Here is an 18,482-nt window from a genome sequence, read left to right on the forward strand (position 1 = left end):
ACTTAACTCAATGGCCAAATATCTCTACCTATCCAAAGATGGGGTAGAGTGCAAAGATTAAATGAGGCTGTGGGAGAGAACAGATCTGTGGGCCTTGACTCTTCTCAGAATGGGCAGCCTAGGGACACACCCTGAAGAAGACTGAACAGGATTCAAAAGGGGCCAGAATTGGGCTGGGCAGAGCCCTCCACCGCAAGCATTTTCTAGCAGAGCCAGAGGGAAGTGGAGTGAGGCCCTCAGCCCTTGGGAGGCCTGGCTAGCCTTGCTGATTCCTAACTTTTAACCATCCCCAGCTCCCAAGCCAGTGCTGGCCGGGCTGTTTCAATTCTGTCACTCTGTAAATAGAGGTGTGGTGAGTGAAAGGTTGAAACATCCCTCTCCAGTTCCCTCTGTGGGCCAAGTGGGAGAAACACGGTGAATGGAGAAAGGCAGTAAATGTCTGTCTCAGAGAGCTTCCAGAAACACTGACTGGCTTGCTTGGGGCCAAACAGCCCAAGACAGGGGTCCTTGGGCTGGAGGTAGAACAAGCTGACCACTGGTATCCAGAAGACAGCCCCATTTACTCAGTGGGAACATGGTGGACAATGCAGCCCTCACACAGAGCCTCTAGGTTGGGCCAGCTCAGAGTGGGAGAGAGGCTGGGTGCAGCTCATCATTTTAACTGCTCTGTTGCCATCTTCCTTGCCCAGCTAAGGCCTTGCTAGCCCATTCCTTCCTAGAGCTAGGGAGCCACAGAAGCATGCAGCATCCTGCTCCTGGAGTTGGCAAAACAGCTGCTGCAGCATCCCAGGGAGCAGGGAGTTCAGGCCTCAGTGGAAAAAGTGACCACTGCTCACACAGCCCAGGGAAAGGAGGCTGGGTGGCCCCATCCCACCCTGGGTGGAGGGGCTGGCTAGATATGGCTGCCTTGGCCAAGCTTAAAGAGACTCTTGGTCACCTAGAGAGACTCAGAATCTTGCAGAGGCCTCCAGTCCTGTTGGTGGAGGGCACCCTGCCATCCTGGGGAGGGCAGGCAAGCTCTGGGCAGGTACTTACAACTGCCCCTACCCCAAGCCACCCCTGCTCCCACCAGTGGCTTCACTCTGGTCCTATTCTCCTCCACCCATCTTCTCTCCTCTGCTCCCACTGACCACCCCAGGAACTCCCCAGTCCAGTCCTAGAACTCTGACATTTGCCATCTGCCCCAACGCATCCACATCCCATAGCCTGTCCTCAGCCCCGACCCTGGCTGGCTTCCCTGTTGCCTGGCATGGTCTCCAGGGCCCATCCCGTAGAAGCACTCTCCTCCCTGGGCTTCCCGACTCCCTCTCTGACTTTCCAACTCTCCGTTCCCCTTCCCATCTTCTTTCCTGGCTGCTCTGCCTCTGCCAGCGCCTCAAACTCCCTTGTTCCCCAAGGTTCGGACTCTTGGTTCTCAGTTTTCTCCCTATCTTCCCAGCATCTATCTTCCTAACTGGACTCCAAGGTCAAGCCTCACATTACTTCTGTATGTCCTATAACTGGATACACAACAAATGCCTTTCAATGAGTGGATTAATTAGTGTGAAGGAAGCATGGGGTAGGGGCAAAGTAATGAAGTACAACAGAGTAGCAGGTGACCTGGCCAAGGCACCTAGCCTCTCTAGGCCTCCAATTTTTTTTTTTTTTTTTTTTTTTTTTGGTGGAATTTCATTCTTCTTATCCAGGCTGGAGTGCAATGGTGCAATCTCAGCTCACTGCAACCTCTGCCTCCTGGGTTCAAGCGATTCTCCTGCCTCAGCCTCCCAAGTAGCTGGGATTACAGGCACCTGTCACCACACCTGGCTAATTTTTTGTATGTTTAGTAGATACAGGGTTTCCTCATATTGGCCAGGCTGGTCTCAAACTCCTGACCTCAGGTGATCTGCCTGCCTTGGCCTCCCAAAGTGCTGGGATTACAGGCGTGAGCCACCACAACCATAGGCCTCCATTTTTATCTGTAAAATGTGCACATCAAGCAAGAGAACTTGCATTATGCATCCCACAGAGATGTTAGCATTCACACGAAACTGTCACTGCTCCTTAGGCATGTGATGCCCAAACTGTGTCCCACGGCAGCATGTGAACTCACAGAGGTGCCACAGAATATTTTTAATTTTCTAGGAAAACACTATCATGTCTGTCAGACACCTTGAAAAATGCTTCTATTAAGTTATTTGGTCTTAACTACTTAATAAATGAAACTGTTAGGTATTTATTTTGGTATAGGCACACTATGAAAAAAATTACAGAGACACTAAGGGTGCTATAAGTTGAGAAAGTTTGGGAACCTCTTTATTAGGCTCCGAGCTCCTCAAAGTCAAGGTCCATATATTATTTACTTCTGTATATTTGCTCCCCTCATCAGAAACAAAAAATATAGCCCTAAAGTTGACCTATAGGAGAGCCCAATATATATTTGTTGAATGAGTGAATAAATACAAATTAATGGAACAGATGTGTAAATGGAGCATCATCACCATGCACTTCTGCCACTAAACTGATGGCCATCATGTTCCAGATCTAAACTGCTCAGCACAGTGAGAAATCATTTCATCCCCATCCCTCAGGAAGCAGAGCTGATCTAATTTACTTCTAAAAGCATTCACCAATATGTTCTATCAGCTTGCTACCGTGTCCTTCCTATAACCACTTTGAAGTCATTGAAACTAGCTACACAGTGCCAGGAAGAACTTCCAAAAACACTCAGTCACTAATCCGAGTTTTACTAGCATCTTCCGGGAGCGCCTGATCCATGTAACTTACTAGCCTCAACAGGCTGAGAATGTGACAATCCCTGTTCCTCATACCCCGTCCACGTGCAATGGGAAATAAAACCAAAACCAGGCCAAAACTTACTCGTGGAGTCCTCTTCCTTGGAAATGTAAGGTTGAGATAGTTATTAGAAATGGATGATTTGGCCAAGCTGAGGTCAGCATTTTCTCCATAGTTTTTGCGCCAAGAATCTGTTGGGAAATAAAAGCGCAACTGTGATTTGGAACCTGGCTCCAGGAAGTATGGCTATAACAAGGAGGTGTTGGCTGGGTGTGGTGGCTCACGCCTGTAATCCCAGCAGTTGGGAGGCCAAGACAGGTGGATCACGAGGTCAGGAGATCGAGACCATCCTGGCTAACACGGTGAAACCGCGTCTCTACTAAAAATACAAAAAAAATTAGCCAGGCGTGGTGGTAGGCACCTGTAGTCCCAGCTACTTGGGAGGCTGAGGCAGGAGAATGGCGTGAACCTGGGAGGCAGAGCTTGCAGTGAGCCGAGATCGCACCACTGCACTCCAGCCTGGGCGACAAAGCGAGACTCCATCTCAAAAAATAAAAAAACAAAAAACAACAAAAAACAACAAAAAAACAAAAACAAGGAGGTGTCATTGTAACCAAACCAGGTCCCTCTAAAATAATTCTCTCACCCCAAACTCAAGGTGTAAATGGCATACAGATCCACTTACATGCACAGGGGCTGGGTGAGTGGAGTCACCCCTGTTTGGCCTCAAAGTCAAGGGGAACACACTGGGCAGCCCCAGAACAGACCATACCAGTGTTAGGAGCAGCCAGACTCAGAGACAAGGACAGAGTTGGCTCAAGGGGCTAAGCAAAACCTCTGTGCAGGTGCTTACCTACGGGCCTCAGTGGGGTGCCCCGGAAGAGCTCGTAGAACTTGGAGAGGTACATGACCATGCTGAGCTTGTCAGGCTCCTGGGCAGATGCCATCTCTTTGCCCGTGGTCACTGGAGGGATCCCAAACTCTCGCTCAGCCACATCAAATGCGAGCTGGTTGTTCTCCACAGCATCATCTTCATTCAAAGAGTCAAAGTTGCTAGAGAATCAAAACAAAGTAGAGAAATTCAGGGAGAGGAGGCAGAGGTGTGGCGAGCTGAGCACCTTCAGGTGGTAAGGAGCGCTGAGGGTGACACTCTGCCAGGTGTCGGCAGGGTACGGGGGAGGAATAGTGACCCCAGCCCCTACTCCCAGTTCTCACCCACCACTCCACTGGTCAGGAAGGGACAAAATCAGACTCGGGCCATGATGACATTATTGCTGCCTGGGCTAAAGCCATCAGAAAATGATTTAAACCTCTTGGGAACATTTATGAGCTGTTTTACTTTTAAATATATCCCTTACTTTTTTTCTTTTTAATTACAAAAGTAAAATGGGCATCTTGTAAAAAAACATCAAGTTATATAGCACATAAAGTAAAAAGGGAGACCAGGCGCAGTGGCTCATGCCTATAATCCCAGCAGTTTGGGAGGCAGAGGCAGGCAGATCACTTGAGCTTAGTTTGAGACCAGGCTGGCCAACATGGCAAAACTCTAACTCTACTAAAAATACAAAAATTAGCCGGGTGTGGTGGTGGGCACCTGTAATCCCAGCTACTCAGGGGACTGAGGCAGGAGAATTGCTTGAACCTGGGAGGGGGAGGTTACCGTGAGCTGAGATTGTGTCACTGCACTCCAGCCCAGGCAACAGAGCAAGAGACTCCAGCTTAAAAAAAAAAAAAAAAAAAAAAAAAAAAGGACAGTCCATCCTCCTAAGGCCACCTCGTTTCCTAAAGTACCAATTGCTAGCCCTTGGGTAGGTTTGCTGTCAGCCTTTTTTGTGATTTGCACCTGGCTGTGAAATTCTGCTGCTGCTGATTTAAATACAGATGCATCATGCTTTAGCACCACAGTGTTTCCGCAAACATCACCTGATCTCCCCAATGACCCTGCTGCTATTTCTAATTTGTAGATGAAGAATCTAAAGCTCAGAGAAGGTAAGTGGCTTGCCCAAGGACACACAGCTTATGGATCTGGGTCTCAAACCTAATTCTATAAAACCCTCAAACTAGTCCCTGGAATTAGGTCTGGCCCATACTTCTCTCTTGAGGGTGGAGCTCCAAGGTGTGAATGCTCAAATTTCCAAAGAGTGTGGTGATGGGGGTCGGGGGGGGGGAGGGTAGTGGGGGGTGAGGTGTCAAGAGTGCCATCACTAAGCCTGAGCCAATTTTTATCCTCACATATTAGGAGGAACACAGATCAAACACACTGCTGACAGAGTAATCAGTGCAAAGGGAAAAGAACAAATGTTAAGAAAAATCTCAAATCGAAACACAGAAATATTGAACCAAGTAATGAAGATTCTGCATGCAGCAGAATGGCCTTGGCATCCCTCGTCTCCAGGGGCCAGCCTGGGCCCCAGACTCACATGAGCTCAGGCCGGAAGCGGTGGATGATGGCACACAGGGCCAACCCACTGCGCCAGGATGTGGTCAGGTCGGTGACGTTGACATGCTGGTAGCCCTCTGTCTGCTGCTGGCACCAGGTTAGGAGCTTGCTGGGCCGGATATCTGACTCTGCAAGGAGAGCGCAGGCAGTGAGGCTCTGCAGGAATCTCACACAGTCTGCCCTGGCGATCCCTTCTTATTGCCACCATGGCTGGGGACCAGGAGAAGCGGCCCCAAGGCAAGTGGCCAGGGCAGGGGGCCACTGGCATGGGTGCAGCTCCCTGAGGACTGCTGTTTGGGAGCCTGGTCAGGAGTGTGGCAGGAGGGGAGAGGAAGCATGTTCTCTTCCAGTAGAGTTCCTAAGACCTACTGTGTTTAGGCCCTGCCAACAACACGCTCATCTAGTGGGGAAGATAGTCACAGAGGGGGTGACAATGACACAGTGCTGCAATGGAGGGAGAAACAGGGGGCTGTGGGAGCACATTAGCAGGTTTGCCTGAGTCTGCACTGGGAGGGGAATTCTCCAAAGAAAAGTATAATGGGGAGGTACGTTTGAGCTTGTTCTTTGAGAGCATCTAGGAACTTATCAGACGGAAGAAGTCATTCCAGGAAGACAGAAAGGACTGTGCGGTGGCAAAGAATCTAGAAAAACCTGCTATGTTTGTGTAACAGTAAAATGGTTGATTATAGTAAGTGGTTTATTACAGCAGTGGGGCATGTCGTGGTGTGTGGAGGGGAGGGAGTACAGCTGAGTTTGCCTAAGGAAGGAGAGGAGGCAAAGCCTGGGCAGGCACAGGTAGCCAAAGAGGTCTCTAAGCAGGAGAGCATCCTGAGCTGAGCTAGGTGCTGGGAGTTCCTCATTTAACCATCCCATCTCCCTGTGTTGAGCACTGGTCCTGTGTCCAGCGCACTGCTAGGCCCAGGATGATCAGGAAAAGGGTGAAGTGCATTAAGCTCATTATCTACTTAAGGGGACAAGGCCCCCATGCAGGAAACAACAGGAAAATACGAACAAGTCCCAGTGAAATAATCCCCTGGTTCACGTTTACTGTGTGAAGCTCTCGACACACACTAGCTCCTTTCATCCTCATAATGATTCTCTGGGCAGGGGTTCTCTTGGTCTCACAGAGGAGGAACTGGAGTACAAAGAGGAGAGGTGCCTGCCCATGGCCACACAGGTAAAGGGGCAGAGCCAGGCTGGTTGCACAGCCTGTGTCACCACGGTCACTGAGCAGTCCTCCTCCCCTCAAAGCTCTTCCCTGCCACCCACCAGGGTCCCAGGAGGGCCGCTTACCCTTCCTGGAGAGGTTGACAGATCTCCTCACTGAGCCCAGTCTCTCGAGAGGGTAGTGCTCCAGCTCCTTAGTGATATACAAATGCTTCACCTATGAGCGAGAGAGACAACATGCTTGCCCACCAGTTTTCCCCCAAATCCTAGTCTCAGGGCCCCTAAACTCGACCTACCCCCAATTCAGTGCCTGCCACCATTTTCCTCTATTGCTGGGAGGCATGACCTTCAGCAAGGGAACGCAGGCAACTTCAGTCATAGAGCAATGGGCCTCAATCCTCCAACCAGATGCAGGCAAACTAAGTGGGAATGTCTGTAGCTAATTTGTGTGTATGTAATTAGCTAATTTTAAAAATTCACACAATTTTCTGTTCTATTGACCAAAGAGGTTGAGAGTTTGGTGGCTTTAAATCAGTGGAAGAAGAAATGGACCCCAGGACCAAGGGTGGTATGCAGAGAGCATATTTGGCCAAGTAGATTATTTGAGACAGGTAAGATCAGCAATGCATATGCATAGTGACAATATATGTAAATATATGCACATATACATATATCTCTCTCCCCCTATATGTGTTCTAGTTCTGTCCTGTGGGCTAGAAAGAATGCTGACTTGAGTGGGGAGAAGAACTGGTCCCACCATTAGGCCAGCAGGCCTTGGTGGCCTCCGTCCCAGGAATGGACCAAAACTTAATGTGACCTCCTCCCCACCGCCTCTTCCCACTGTTCAGTGCAGAGTGATTCAGACAGGGCCCCAGCAATGGACTTGCCTGATGGGGCCTGACACAGTGTGAGTTGAGGTTTGGGTACCGTGTCCCTGGGTCCAACGTGTACTGCTCAAAGTTCTTGTTGATGTTCTCCGGGGTTGTCTGAGGTAACAGCCGGTAGAGACTTTCCCTGGAGGGAGGCAGAGCCTGGAGGTCAGGGATCACTTTTGCCACCTCAGGCCTTGTCCCCACCCTTCCCTACTTCCCCTTTCCTCTGGCTCAAGGGCTTCCTGGACATGTTTGTCTAACCCTTCCCTGAAATACCTGACACTCCTGGTTCTTGAGATCTGCAAAGTGGGGAGAAGGTCAAAGGGGCCGAGAGGAAAGGGGCGCCTGGGTGACGGGGATGCTGGGCTCCTCCACCCAGGCAGGGGGAGGGATGAAGGGCTGGCAGCACGGTGGCCTGTGGTTTTGCCATAACCATGCTCAGCCACGCTGCCTCCTGCGGCCTGCTTCCCACGACCACAGGCTTCCACACCCAAGATTGTCAGAGGCCTGCCTCCGCCCGCCAGCCCTGACCTCCCCCCGTCCACCAGCTGTCATAGCCACGTGGCCAGCAGCAGGGGTCTGGGAAGAAGCCCAGGATCTCAGTGGTGGGAAAGGCCTGGAAAGCCAGAGAATCCAACCCCCATCCAGGACAGGAGACTCAGCACTGCCCTGGAAGTTTCCCTTAAATAAACCTCTCTGGCTCTTGGGTGAATGAGCAATGCTGGGGAGCCCCAGCTGCAGGGCCAACCTAGATGAAGATTTCTCTTTGTCATCCAGGGCCCAATGTCCTGGCCCCCAGAGAAAGTCACTGTAAGAGTCAGATAATGATGGAGAAAGCATCCTTGGGGATGCTGATGATCAAATCAGGCCACACATGGGAAGGTAGAATAGAGGAGGCAGAGGCTCCAGGTATATCCAGCAGTCACCTGCGGGGTGATCTTGCCCCCTTTCCTGCCTGAGTGGCCCTGCCCCCCAGTTAGGAGCCCTGCTGTCAAAGCTCACCTTTCAGCCAGCAGCTCCAGGGGAGGGGTGCCCTGGTTCCAGCTCTTCACCATCCATGCCGTGTCAAAGGCTGCCAGGAAGCCACGGGCACAGCCTGTACCCATGGGCCAAAATGGCTGCAAAAGAAAACGTGCAAAATTCCAGTTGATTCTGATGACTCCCAATCTATGATCTCATTGTACCCAGCACACACTGATTGCCAGGACTGTGCAGGACACTGGAGGGACAGAGAGGTGACAGGGCAGGGACCCTGCTACCTATGAGGATTCACTACAAGGTCAAATAACTATAGCAGAAAGTTAAATGTAAAGGGTGCTATGACGCAGGCATAGCAAAACTGCTTTAGGGCTCAGAAAAGGCGAGATGAATTCCCATCCTGGGAGAGGGAGATGGAAATCAGAATAAGCTTCTTAAGAGTTGCATTAAGCTGATTTTAACGAATGGATGGGATTCTGATGCTGAGCTACTTGGGAATGGTGTGGGCAAAGGCATGGTGGTTGGAAAATGCTGGCGCCCGATGGAAGAACAGCCGTCTGTTCTGGGTGTAACATGGAGCATGGGAGGAGGGTAGGGAGAAACCAAGCTGGGAAAGGAGTCTGGGCCAGAAGCAGGATGGGTACTGAGGGCTCAACCAAGGGTCTTAGGTTCAAGTCCACGCACAATAGTGCCCAAGGACCAAGTCAACCAAGCTAAGTGCTGACTAATCTGCTCCATGAGCACTCAAAGCATGGTTTGGAATTTGACTCTTAACTTGGAATAAACACATAATCAGTGCTTACACTAAAGAGAAAACTTTCTCCTTTCTGAAAACATTCATTTAATCTAAGGATCCTTGCACCCTTGCAGATTTTTTGGGAAGAATTTTCAGCAGGGAAGCTATGAATGGAAAGGAGACTTTGGGGCCCATAGGCCTCTCCTGCACCCTGTGTGATCTCAAAGGCCACAAAGGGCCACCCACATGAGGAAGAAGTCTTGGCCCAGCTGAGGGTCCACACACTCTGAGAAGGATGGCTCATGTGGCCCAGACCAGGGCTGCCTGATTTTGTACTTTGTCAAAGAAGTCAGTGCAAAAGAGCCAGGGGATAGAAGAGAAGGCTCTCCTAACTACACAGAGGCAGAATAGGCTCCTCTGAATGCAGCAACAGGACAGGCTCTGAGGCCGGGACAGGCTTGGCAGAATCCTGCCAACTGACTGAGAGCCTGTCCTCTCCCCACTGCACAACAGCAGATACTGCCTGCCAGAATACAAATGTGGGATCTGTCTCGTAGAGAAACATGGGGGCTCCGAGAGCAGGCGGTACCTCAAGCAAGCTGTCACCCACGAGGGCCACGAGCAGCTGGTGCGCCTGCCGCTCCCGCACCAGGGCCGCATTCTCTGAGGCATACATGCAGGTAAAGTCAAACATGGCCACATCAGGCTGCCCATAGTGGTTCATGGCAAAGTCTAAGGATGGCAGCTGGTAGTTGGTGGCAAAGTCTGCAGCTTCCCGGGCATAGGATAGCAGGTTGTCTTGGTTCACGTTCTCCGCACACAGCAGCATCTCTGTGTCGATGTAGTCCTGGGGAAGATGAAAACACAGTGCAGCAACCTCCCCCTCTAAAGGGCTAGCCTTCATACCCACCTCTTGGCAAAAGGACTTGGAATGGGTCTATACAGTGAGGCTAGTCAGAAAAGACACACAAAAACCAGGACCAAGGGAATAAAGAGGAAATAAATCAGCCAGATGTGAGGGTTAACACGGTTGTGATTAAGCATCAAATTTGGCTTTGAGCTTCCTGGCATCCAAGGCAAAAGGGAAATGTGATATGCCCCAGAGCTCTCCTTATCAGAAAGAAGGAAGCATAGAAATTCCTCAGGGGAGGCCATTTTTCCCTGGCATTAAATTCTAAAAGATCTGTCTCACGTAGGAATTTCAACAGGGCGCGTTGAGAGTTGCAATGAACAGTGCACTTGATAATGGTCTTGGAGCAAACAACAAGCACATTTCATAGGTCTGGTTCTCATGAGAACTTTCAGTACAATAAAGAGACAAAGGAATCAAAAAAGAAAGTGTGATTTTATAATAAATTCAGCTAAGCGAGTATGATCCAAATATGCCATGTTTAGTGGTCAAACAAGACCAGAAAAAGAAAATGGGTAACCTCTCACACTTTCCAAAATCAGTGACCCCTTTACTTGATGGGCCGAGGGCTCTCAGAGCTTAGCTTTTTTTTTTTTTTTTGAGATGGAGTTTCGCTCTTGTCTCCCAGGCTAGAGAGCAATGGTGTGATTTTGGCTCACTGCAACCTCTGCCTCCCAGGTTCAAGCAATTCTCCTGCCTCAGCCTCCCCAGTAGCTTGCTTTTGGTGCTAATTGTTATGCTTTTCTCATGGGGAGTGTAGAGCCCTGAGCTGCGAGGACTGGAATATCCATCCTGGAGAGACACTAGCAATGAAACACAGGATGTCAGGATTGAAGAGAGCTGGCAAGTTTAGTGTATCCCCAGAGTCCAAGCTGCTCACCGTGTGGCTAAAGAAACTAAAAGACCACCTTTCTCAAAGGTGACACAAAAAGTACAGACACCTGGAGTGGGAGGGGACCAGTGTGTAACATGAACACAGGCTTTGGGGCCAGTGAGAGCAACGGGTCAAAGTCCACCTCTGCTGTTTACTAACTAAATCTGGGCCAGTTATTTAACTTTTCAGAGTCTCCACTCTCTCATCTGTTAAAAGGGAATATCAAAACCTACTTCACAGAGCCACTTGAGAAGACGGAATGAGTGTACACACGAAATCCCTAGCCCCATCTGGGAAGTGACTGATGAATGGGAATTCCTGTCCCCTGTAATTCATGCTGGCTCCAGATATGGCTTATGATGAAGTATATCCTGAACCCAGCCAAGGCACCCTCAGTTACAAAGGTCTTGACAATCACAGAGTGCCGCATCTACAGCCAGGGTGACCACTGCCTCAATTTTCTGCGTAGCCATGATTTCAAATACCCTGTTCTGGAAACTCATATTTCCCCATCCAAACCAAACCGCCCAAATTGCATCCAGCACTGGTCCAAGAGCTCTTTGTCAGGCCCCAGTGTCCAGGATGGAATTCCTGTTATTTGATTTCCTTTCTGATCCCTGTTTCTGCGGTCACATGATCACTTCTCTCTCCGAAGGCGTGGAGGTGAGATGGGGGAAGAGAGAAGGGAGAGGTCTCAAACACTCCCCCTCAAAACATGCCCCAAGCATCCCTAAGATGGAGTGGGTGACATTACACAATGAAGACAGTGCCTGGCGTGGATACCTCATGCAAGAGAGTGGGGACCCAGCAAAGGGAAGACATTAGGCTAGAGCTGGCTGGAAGCCTAATGGCCTAGGGCTGCTGTGGAGTCTCTTAGTGGCTGGAGGGTCCCAGATGAGTAGGGGGATAGAAGAAAGAGCAAAACCATAGGGAGCAGATGACGACAAGGCCAGGAGGACAGAATCCCAGCCCACACACGTATGGGCCAGCAGAGGCAGGGGCCCAGGGAGGCTCTGGGATGGGACATCCTCCCTGTGGGGAAGAGAAAGATGGACACAGCTGAGAGCCTGGAGGCATGGCTGCTTGAAGAGAAACTTTACTCTTCCTTCAGTAGCCATGGAAAGAAGCCCAGAGATCAGCTGGAATCAATAGGGAAGCAGGAAAACCTCTTGTCCAGAGGTCATTCATTCATTCAACAAACATTTACTCGGCACCTTCTGTGTGGCTACAGGAAGATGCGGATCCATGTAGGGAGAGGAAAACAGAAAACTTGCCATTCCTCCAGGGAGCAAGAGAAGAATGTAAATTTAACCAGCTCAGGGAAGACGGGTCGGGAACTTGGCTGGACACCTGGAGGCTCAGGCTATAGCTCTTGTTCCAATCAGGTGTCCAGCCTGTGGCCTCCAATTTCTTTCTCATCTTGCACCTTGAAGCTCCTCAGCACCAGCTCAGGAGCTGCTCCCAGGGGCCTCTGAAGGAAAAAGAAAGGCCTTGGTGAAGACAAGCATGGGCCTGGAGGGGCTTTGACAACCGCCAGGGAAGCGAGTTGCCATGAGCAATATGTTGCTGCCTGGGCAAACACCTGGGATGACCTGAGGGTGACCTTAGCATCCCAGGAGGCCAGGGTGCTCTGCAAAACACAAAACCCATCAAGCTTTGCCTGCCTGCCTAACCTCTCCTCTGCAAAGGTGCCCATTACCCCTACACCCCTGCACCCCCCAGTTTCAGACTAAGGCGGCAACTTCAGGAGGCAACTTCTGTGAGGCAGAGGGAAGAAGGGGATGCCACCACTCCCAGACTGACAGCAGTGGGACACTGCTGAGGCCCCATCTGCTGGTATGCTCAGCCCACTTCACCAAGCCCACATTCACAGCCTCCGTCCACAACTCAGGCTCTCAGCAAAGACCTAAGCTGAAGTGGAGAAGGCCAACGGGGCGGCTGGGTTACTAATGCCAGCACACACAGAAAAGAAGATAGTTGCATTCTTCTCTGACAAGCAGCGATGAATGGCCACCGTGCTGCCTGGGCTCCAGGCCGACACCCAGACAGCAGGCTGACCTTGGGCTGTGTGATCCTTATCTTGAGGTTGCAGCAGCAGCAGTGACAGCGGCAGCAACAGCAGCAGCTCTGGAAGGGTTGCACACCTGACCGAAGAAGCTTCCAGTCAGGGGCCACTACTCCATGTTTCTTCCTTCCAGCACTGCTCTGTGCTTAAGCATGAAGTCACAAAGCCACGAAGCAGAGGCCAGGAAGCCAGCAGGACAAAAAAAGCCAGTGTGCAAACAAGGCTGAGAAGTTACAGAGGGAATCTACAAACCCACCCTCTGCCGGGCACTGTGCCAGGTGCTCTGTATATATCTTCTATTTGCTCCTTCCAAGAACCCTTTCAGGCAGAAACTATCATTCCTATTTTGTAGATAAGAAGACTGAGGTTCAGGAAAGATAAACAGTTTGCCCACAGTCTGGAGGAGGTATGTGGCAGAGTCAAGATGCAGATCGAGTCTTTTTGACTACATGAATAATGAAATTCCCCCACACTGTGACAAGGGTCCACAGTATGAAATTCACAAGTCAAAGGATGCCTATGTCTCATTAGGACAAGGAGCCCCCATCTGCCTCCAAATGACATGTGACCTCCCAGAGAAGAGGCAAGGCTGGATGAGACTTGGGAAGGAAAAGACTCAGTCGATCCACATTAACACCTGGTAAAGGTCTCACAGCAGCACATGTCTCTGCAGAAAATTCTCTGTGCATATTGGCGTGGGCTCCTTTATCCAACACTCATGTAACACCAAGAAAAAGAAGGGTGTGAGCGGGTGGCACCTTCCCCCCTCCTCCCCTCACTCAGTTTCTGGCAGGACGACATCTGCCTTCACACCTGCTGATGTCACCAGCCCAGGTCGCGAAGTCGGGAAATCGCAGCCAAGAGGTACGTACGTTAATGATGACACCTTTGTCGAGCAGGCTCTGCTTCTTGGCTGTCATGACAAAATAGTGGGTGCAGTCCTTGTAGTAAACAATGTTCTCAAGATCTATGCCTGAAAAGAGAAGCATTCACAAGCTCAGCGTTACTTCCTCGGCACCAACTGTGCGCCAGGAACTGTACTTTGCCTCATTATTGGTCTTGTTATTTATCTGCAGAATATTCATGTTAGACCAGTTTTTAAGGCACACAAGGCTGGCAAAGATAAAACAGAGTGTTAGAATCTACCCAAGTCAAAGCAGCTAGCTTCTATAGTTCTATAGAGGCATTATTCCTGTTAAAACTCACTATGTCTGTAGGGGTTGTGGGCCAGTATTTATAAGTTAGAGCCCGGTAATTGTGCAGAAAAGCCAAGTGCCGGCCATGGCCACAGAAGCTCAGCAATGACACGGCTGGGATTTGAACCCCAGCCCGTCTAGCTCCAAGTCGTGTCCACTGTGCCCTCCATGCGCTCATAGCGGCATAGAGCTGTGGGAATTCTCCAATGACTAGGCCAAGGAATATTTCTACCGTTTCCCGGCTTGTATGAGAAAACCCAGCTGCAGTGGTAGGAACAACTCAGGTTAGAAGGCTGGGCTCTATCTTTTTGTGCTTTCCACCAATCACAAGACATTTTACATACTAAGTTCCTGCATTTAAAACCATGCTGTGCAATGAGAGCTTAGCTCCATGGTTCTCAAAGGGAGGTCCCTGGCCAATAGCATCAGCATCACCTGAGGACATACTAGCAATGCAAATTATCAGGGCCCTTCTTCGGACTCACTGAATCAGAAACCCTGGGGATAGGGCCAGCATGCTGTGCTTTAACAAGCTCTAGGTGATGCCAATTCATACTCAAGTGTGAGGCTGACTGGCTTATTTGAAGGGAGAGAAAGGAACAGGCACATGGCGACATATCAGCATTTACACAAGGCGTGCTGAGTAACCATAGGAACACCTTTATTACGGTTAAATAGGAAACAGGCATCAATGCAGAGGGCCCCCAGGAGAATCAGGAAGGTCACAACTGTCACTGTCTGAGGGCACTGTTGTGAAACAATGGCCGAAGGTGACAACCACAGCAAAGTTTAAAGGAAGTTCACTGAAACGTGGAAAAACACACTCAATGTCCTGCTCTCATTTATATTGAGTGACTTAAGTATTTATTTGCTTGGTTTTTTAGGGGAAGGGAGGGTTGGAGGATTCTCAAAGCATTCAAAAGAACACCATATGCTGGCAGGAAATATTCAAGCTTTTAATGAAATAATGCAATGGAAGTGAAACTGAGAGGGTTGCACAGTGAGCACATACCTTCCTGGCCAGCGAGAGGTACAATCTTGCTCAACAACTAATGCCATTCCTAGGAAATGATCTTAAAGAAATAATTTAACAGAAGCAGTGTTATCTGTAACAGTAAATAACTGGAAGGCCTAAATCAGAGGTCAGCAAGTTTTTGTGTGTGTGTGTGTGATGGACCAGTTAGGAAATATTTCTGGACTGTGGGTCCTGTGGTCTCTTTCATGACCTCTCATGGTGGAAGCAGCCATCAACAGTCATGTAAAGAAATGGACATGGCTGGGTGACAATCAGCTTTTATTACTGGATGCTGAAATTTGAATTTTAAATAAACTTCATGTGTCATATTTTGTTTTCTTCAGCCTATATATAAAACCATCCTTAGCTCGAAGGCAGTATAGAACCATGTGGCCAGCCATAGTTTGCTAATCCCTGGTTTCAATGCTTAGGCAGTGACAATACATCAATTTGATGAGCTATTCCACAGCCCCTAAAAGTGACCACCAGGAGGATGATGTTTGGAATGTGACACTGAATGAGAAAAGCTGACTAAAGAGTGTGGACACTGCGATTTAAGCTACAGTCATGTAACAAGCAAGCATGCTGGTGGAAAATTACAGAAAAGGAGTAGGTGAGTCTGAAGACTATTCCCATGTGAGGCGGTCAGATTGCGGATGATTTATTTTCCATATACAGATTTTATTTAACATTGTTGTTACATTGCTTTTCAAGGAGAAATATGTGTTTTTAATCAGGTTAAAAAGAAAGGAAAAGTATCTGGAATTTACTTAATTGGAGACAGGCGACTCGTTCCCCTTTCCCCTCACCCTATTTTTCTCTGCCGTCCTTATTACCACCTGATGAGTCACTGGTTTATTTGTGTATTGACTGTCTATTCTCGTAGAATATAAGCCCAGGAGGGACGGATTTTGTTTTGCTCACTGCTCATTCTCAAGCCCTAGAACAGCATCTGGCACACAGTAGGCATTCAATAAATATTGAGTGAATGAATCAATACCTCCTATCCTCTAGGCCCATGGCTGGGTGACAACTGGTGCCAGTACAGGTTATGTTCCTGGGCATATCCAGATGTCCCTCTTGGGGAAGGGCAGTGCTGCATTGCACAAAATCACCTGGGAACCTTTAGGTTCCCAGTCATCCATAGGTGACTGGCTCCCTCCTCAGCATTCCCTAAATATCATGCTGACCTCAGGTGTGGTGCTGGCCACCTGCCTTAGGATGGTTTATACAGATATCCCTTCCTGGACAGGGAGCCACTGTAGGAAGGATCGTGTCAACCTCTACTTTTTACCCCACAACACTGAGAATTGGCATGTAATGAGCACTCAGCAAATGTCCACTATCTCCTTTCATGTACAACATCCAGAACATTCCCTCAAGAATCTCTCCTGTCCCAGAAGGAATCCTGTCTGTATTCACTATCCTAGGGAAAATCGTTGCTTCCACTCTATCAGAGTGAGTCCCTCGAGGCCCAAGAGCCCAGAAAGCCAGCACACGCCTCTGCACACTTTAGATACTGCAAACTTTAGACCTTGGCCTTGTTGGGAGAAAGGTGAAGGTCCCACCTGTTTCTTCTTTAAGGTCCTGAAAAAATTTCTGATTGAAGATGAAAGCCACGCCACTAATCTCTTCCACCTTGGCTTCCGCTGTGCTGTTTCTGTTTATGAAGTTGGCGGTGATGGCAATCGCCAGCTTCCCACGGAATTCTTTTCTTCTGAACCCTGCATGAGGAGAAACGAAAAAGTGGGCCTATCTTCTGGATTTGGTGTGAAAACTGAAAATGATTATTGGGAGAGCTGTTCCCAGATGCCTCCCAGGCCAGTGAAACCAGGATTCTGGATCTCTAGTGGACAGGAGCGGGCAAAAATACCGAGGTTTGCTCCCAGGGCTTTTAAAAGTCAGTGAGACTTTGTCCATTTCTAAAATCTATAGGACCTGGTTAGGCTTCAATAAACAAAAGGAAAAGTGATCCTTCCCAACAGGCAGTCACAGGGTGCACCCTTTTAAGGATGTGTCAGGCATTGTTGCTAGATACACTCATGAGAGACCCACACGCACTTTGAATTTATAGGATTAAAACTACTCTGTTAGCATTTCTCATGGTGCCACTGCTCCCAACCCCCTTGAAAAGTAGATTACACTGAATTCCTGCAGTACAGGGATTTTAACAAATTTTCTTTGTATCTCCAATTTTTTGGGTTGTATTATGTCCCTCTCCAACACACACACACAAATTCATGCGTTGAAGTCCTAACCCCAGTACCTCAGTATGTGACTCTATTGGAAACAGCGTCATTGCAGGTGTAATTAGCTAAGATGAGGTCACACTGGAGTAGGGTGGGACCCAGCTTACTCCAATATGACTGGTGTCCTTTGAAAAGAGGAAAATAGTGCAGTTTCCAGTAACTGGCACTTAGTACATCTGCAATGCATGTATAAATGAATAAATTGAATTATAGCTCTCATTCGTTTTTTGTTTTGTTTTGTTTTTCAGACAGGGTCTCCCTCTGTTGCCCAGGCTGGAAAGCAGCGGTGCCAATCATGGCTCACTGCAGCCTCGACCTCCCAGGGTCAAGCCATCCTCCCATCTCAGCTGGCAAGTAGCTGGGACAATAGGCATGTGTCACCATGACTGTCTTATTTATTTTTTTAAACTGTTTGTGGAGACACAGTTTCATCATGTTGCCCAGGCTTAGTGCTCTAATGCTTGTTTTCAATGATTTACATTAAAATTGCTCTTGAATGGCAGTGCTATGGAGGATCACAGCAGCTGGTGCAGGGTAAACGCACCTGACAGCAATAACTGAAGCACACCCTTAGAATGACCCTGTATGGCTGATGCACCTGAATGTGTGTTCTGAGCTGGGGAATACAGGAGTGGCCAACCCCGAGACTTCTTCCTTGTCTATGAGGGACATTTGAGCTCCTGGCCCATCCTGTGGAACATGGACCATGCAGGCGGATCCAGGCCCTGAGTTCTGGCTTGGATGAAGGTTGTCAGGTGGAGGTTAAGAGGAGGGTGTTAAGTGAAAATGCTGAATAAACTGCATGCTGTTTGCAAACAGTTGTGGTTTTGCTGCCCAGGTTGCCACCACTGGGCTGTTGTGCTGTCCAGCCCGCTGCCATTGGACCGTTTCTGTAGGGAAGCAGGGTCTCCTGTCCAACCCACTGCCACTGGACTCTCTCCCCTGTGAATCCCTAATAAAACCCCATGACTATTTTGCTGGCTCTTGGTCTCTTCTTTGGCCTCTTGAACTTGGTACTTTCCCTATTGAGGTTAATAGGGGTTCCACACAACAGATGGTCACTTTTCAACAGTGTGTCTCCCTCCTAGTCCCCCATCTTGCTGTCATCTGACCTTTCCTGAGTGCCCCTGCCCCAGGCATGCTGTGTACTTTGTGTAACGCCAGGTGCCTGTCACACAGGTGCAGACCTCCAGACATAACCTTTCCTT

The 18,482-nt window shown here is 49.2% G+C and overlaps 1 protein-coding gene across 29 annotated transcripts in view; it reads right to left on the bottom strand.

The window, feature by feature from the left end:
• The window catches only part of MICAL2 (microtubule associated monooxygenase, calponin and LIM domain containing 2), a 261,462-nt gene that overhangs the window by 124,697 nt on the left and 118,283 nt on the right, over positions 1-18,482 (bottom strand). For all 29 annotated transcript variants that reach the window (XM_054524644.2, XM_054524638.2, XM_054524637.2 and 26 more), the window contains 9 exons: positions 16,594-16,749; positions 13,687-13,787; positions 9,555-9,812; positions 8,254-8,369; positions 7,267-7,393; positions 6,506-6,596; positions 5,193-5,340; positions 3,626-3,825; positions 2,857-2,963 (listed from right to left, as the gene is read on the bottom strand). In XM_054524644.2, the coding sequence (XP_054380619.1) occupies positions 2,857-2,963; positions 3,626-3,825; positions 5,193-5,340; positions 6,506-6,596; positions 7,267-7,393; positions 8,254-8,369; positions 9,555-9,812; positions 13,687-13,787; positions 16,594-16,749 (1,304 nt within the window). The remainder of the gene's footprint in view (positions 1-2,856; positions 2,964-3,625; positions 3,826-5,192; positions 5,341-6,505; positions 6,597-7,266; positions 7,394-8,253; positions 8,370-9,554; positions 9,813-13,686; positions 13,788-16,593; positions 16,750-18,482) is intronic.

This window comes from Pongo abelii, chromosome 9 (assembly GCF_028885655.2).
Source record: "Pongo abelii isolate AG06213 chromosome 9, NHGRI_mPonAbe1-v2.0_pri, whole genome shotgun sequence".
Lineage (NCBI taxonomy): Eukaryota > Metazoa > Chordata > Mammalia > Primates > Hominidae > Pongo > Pongo abelii.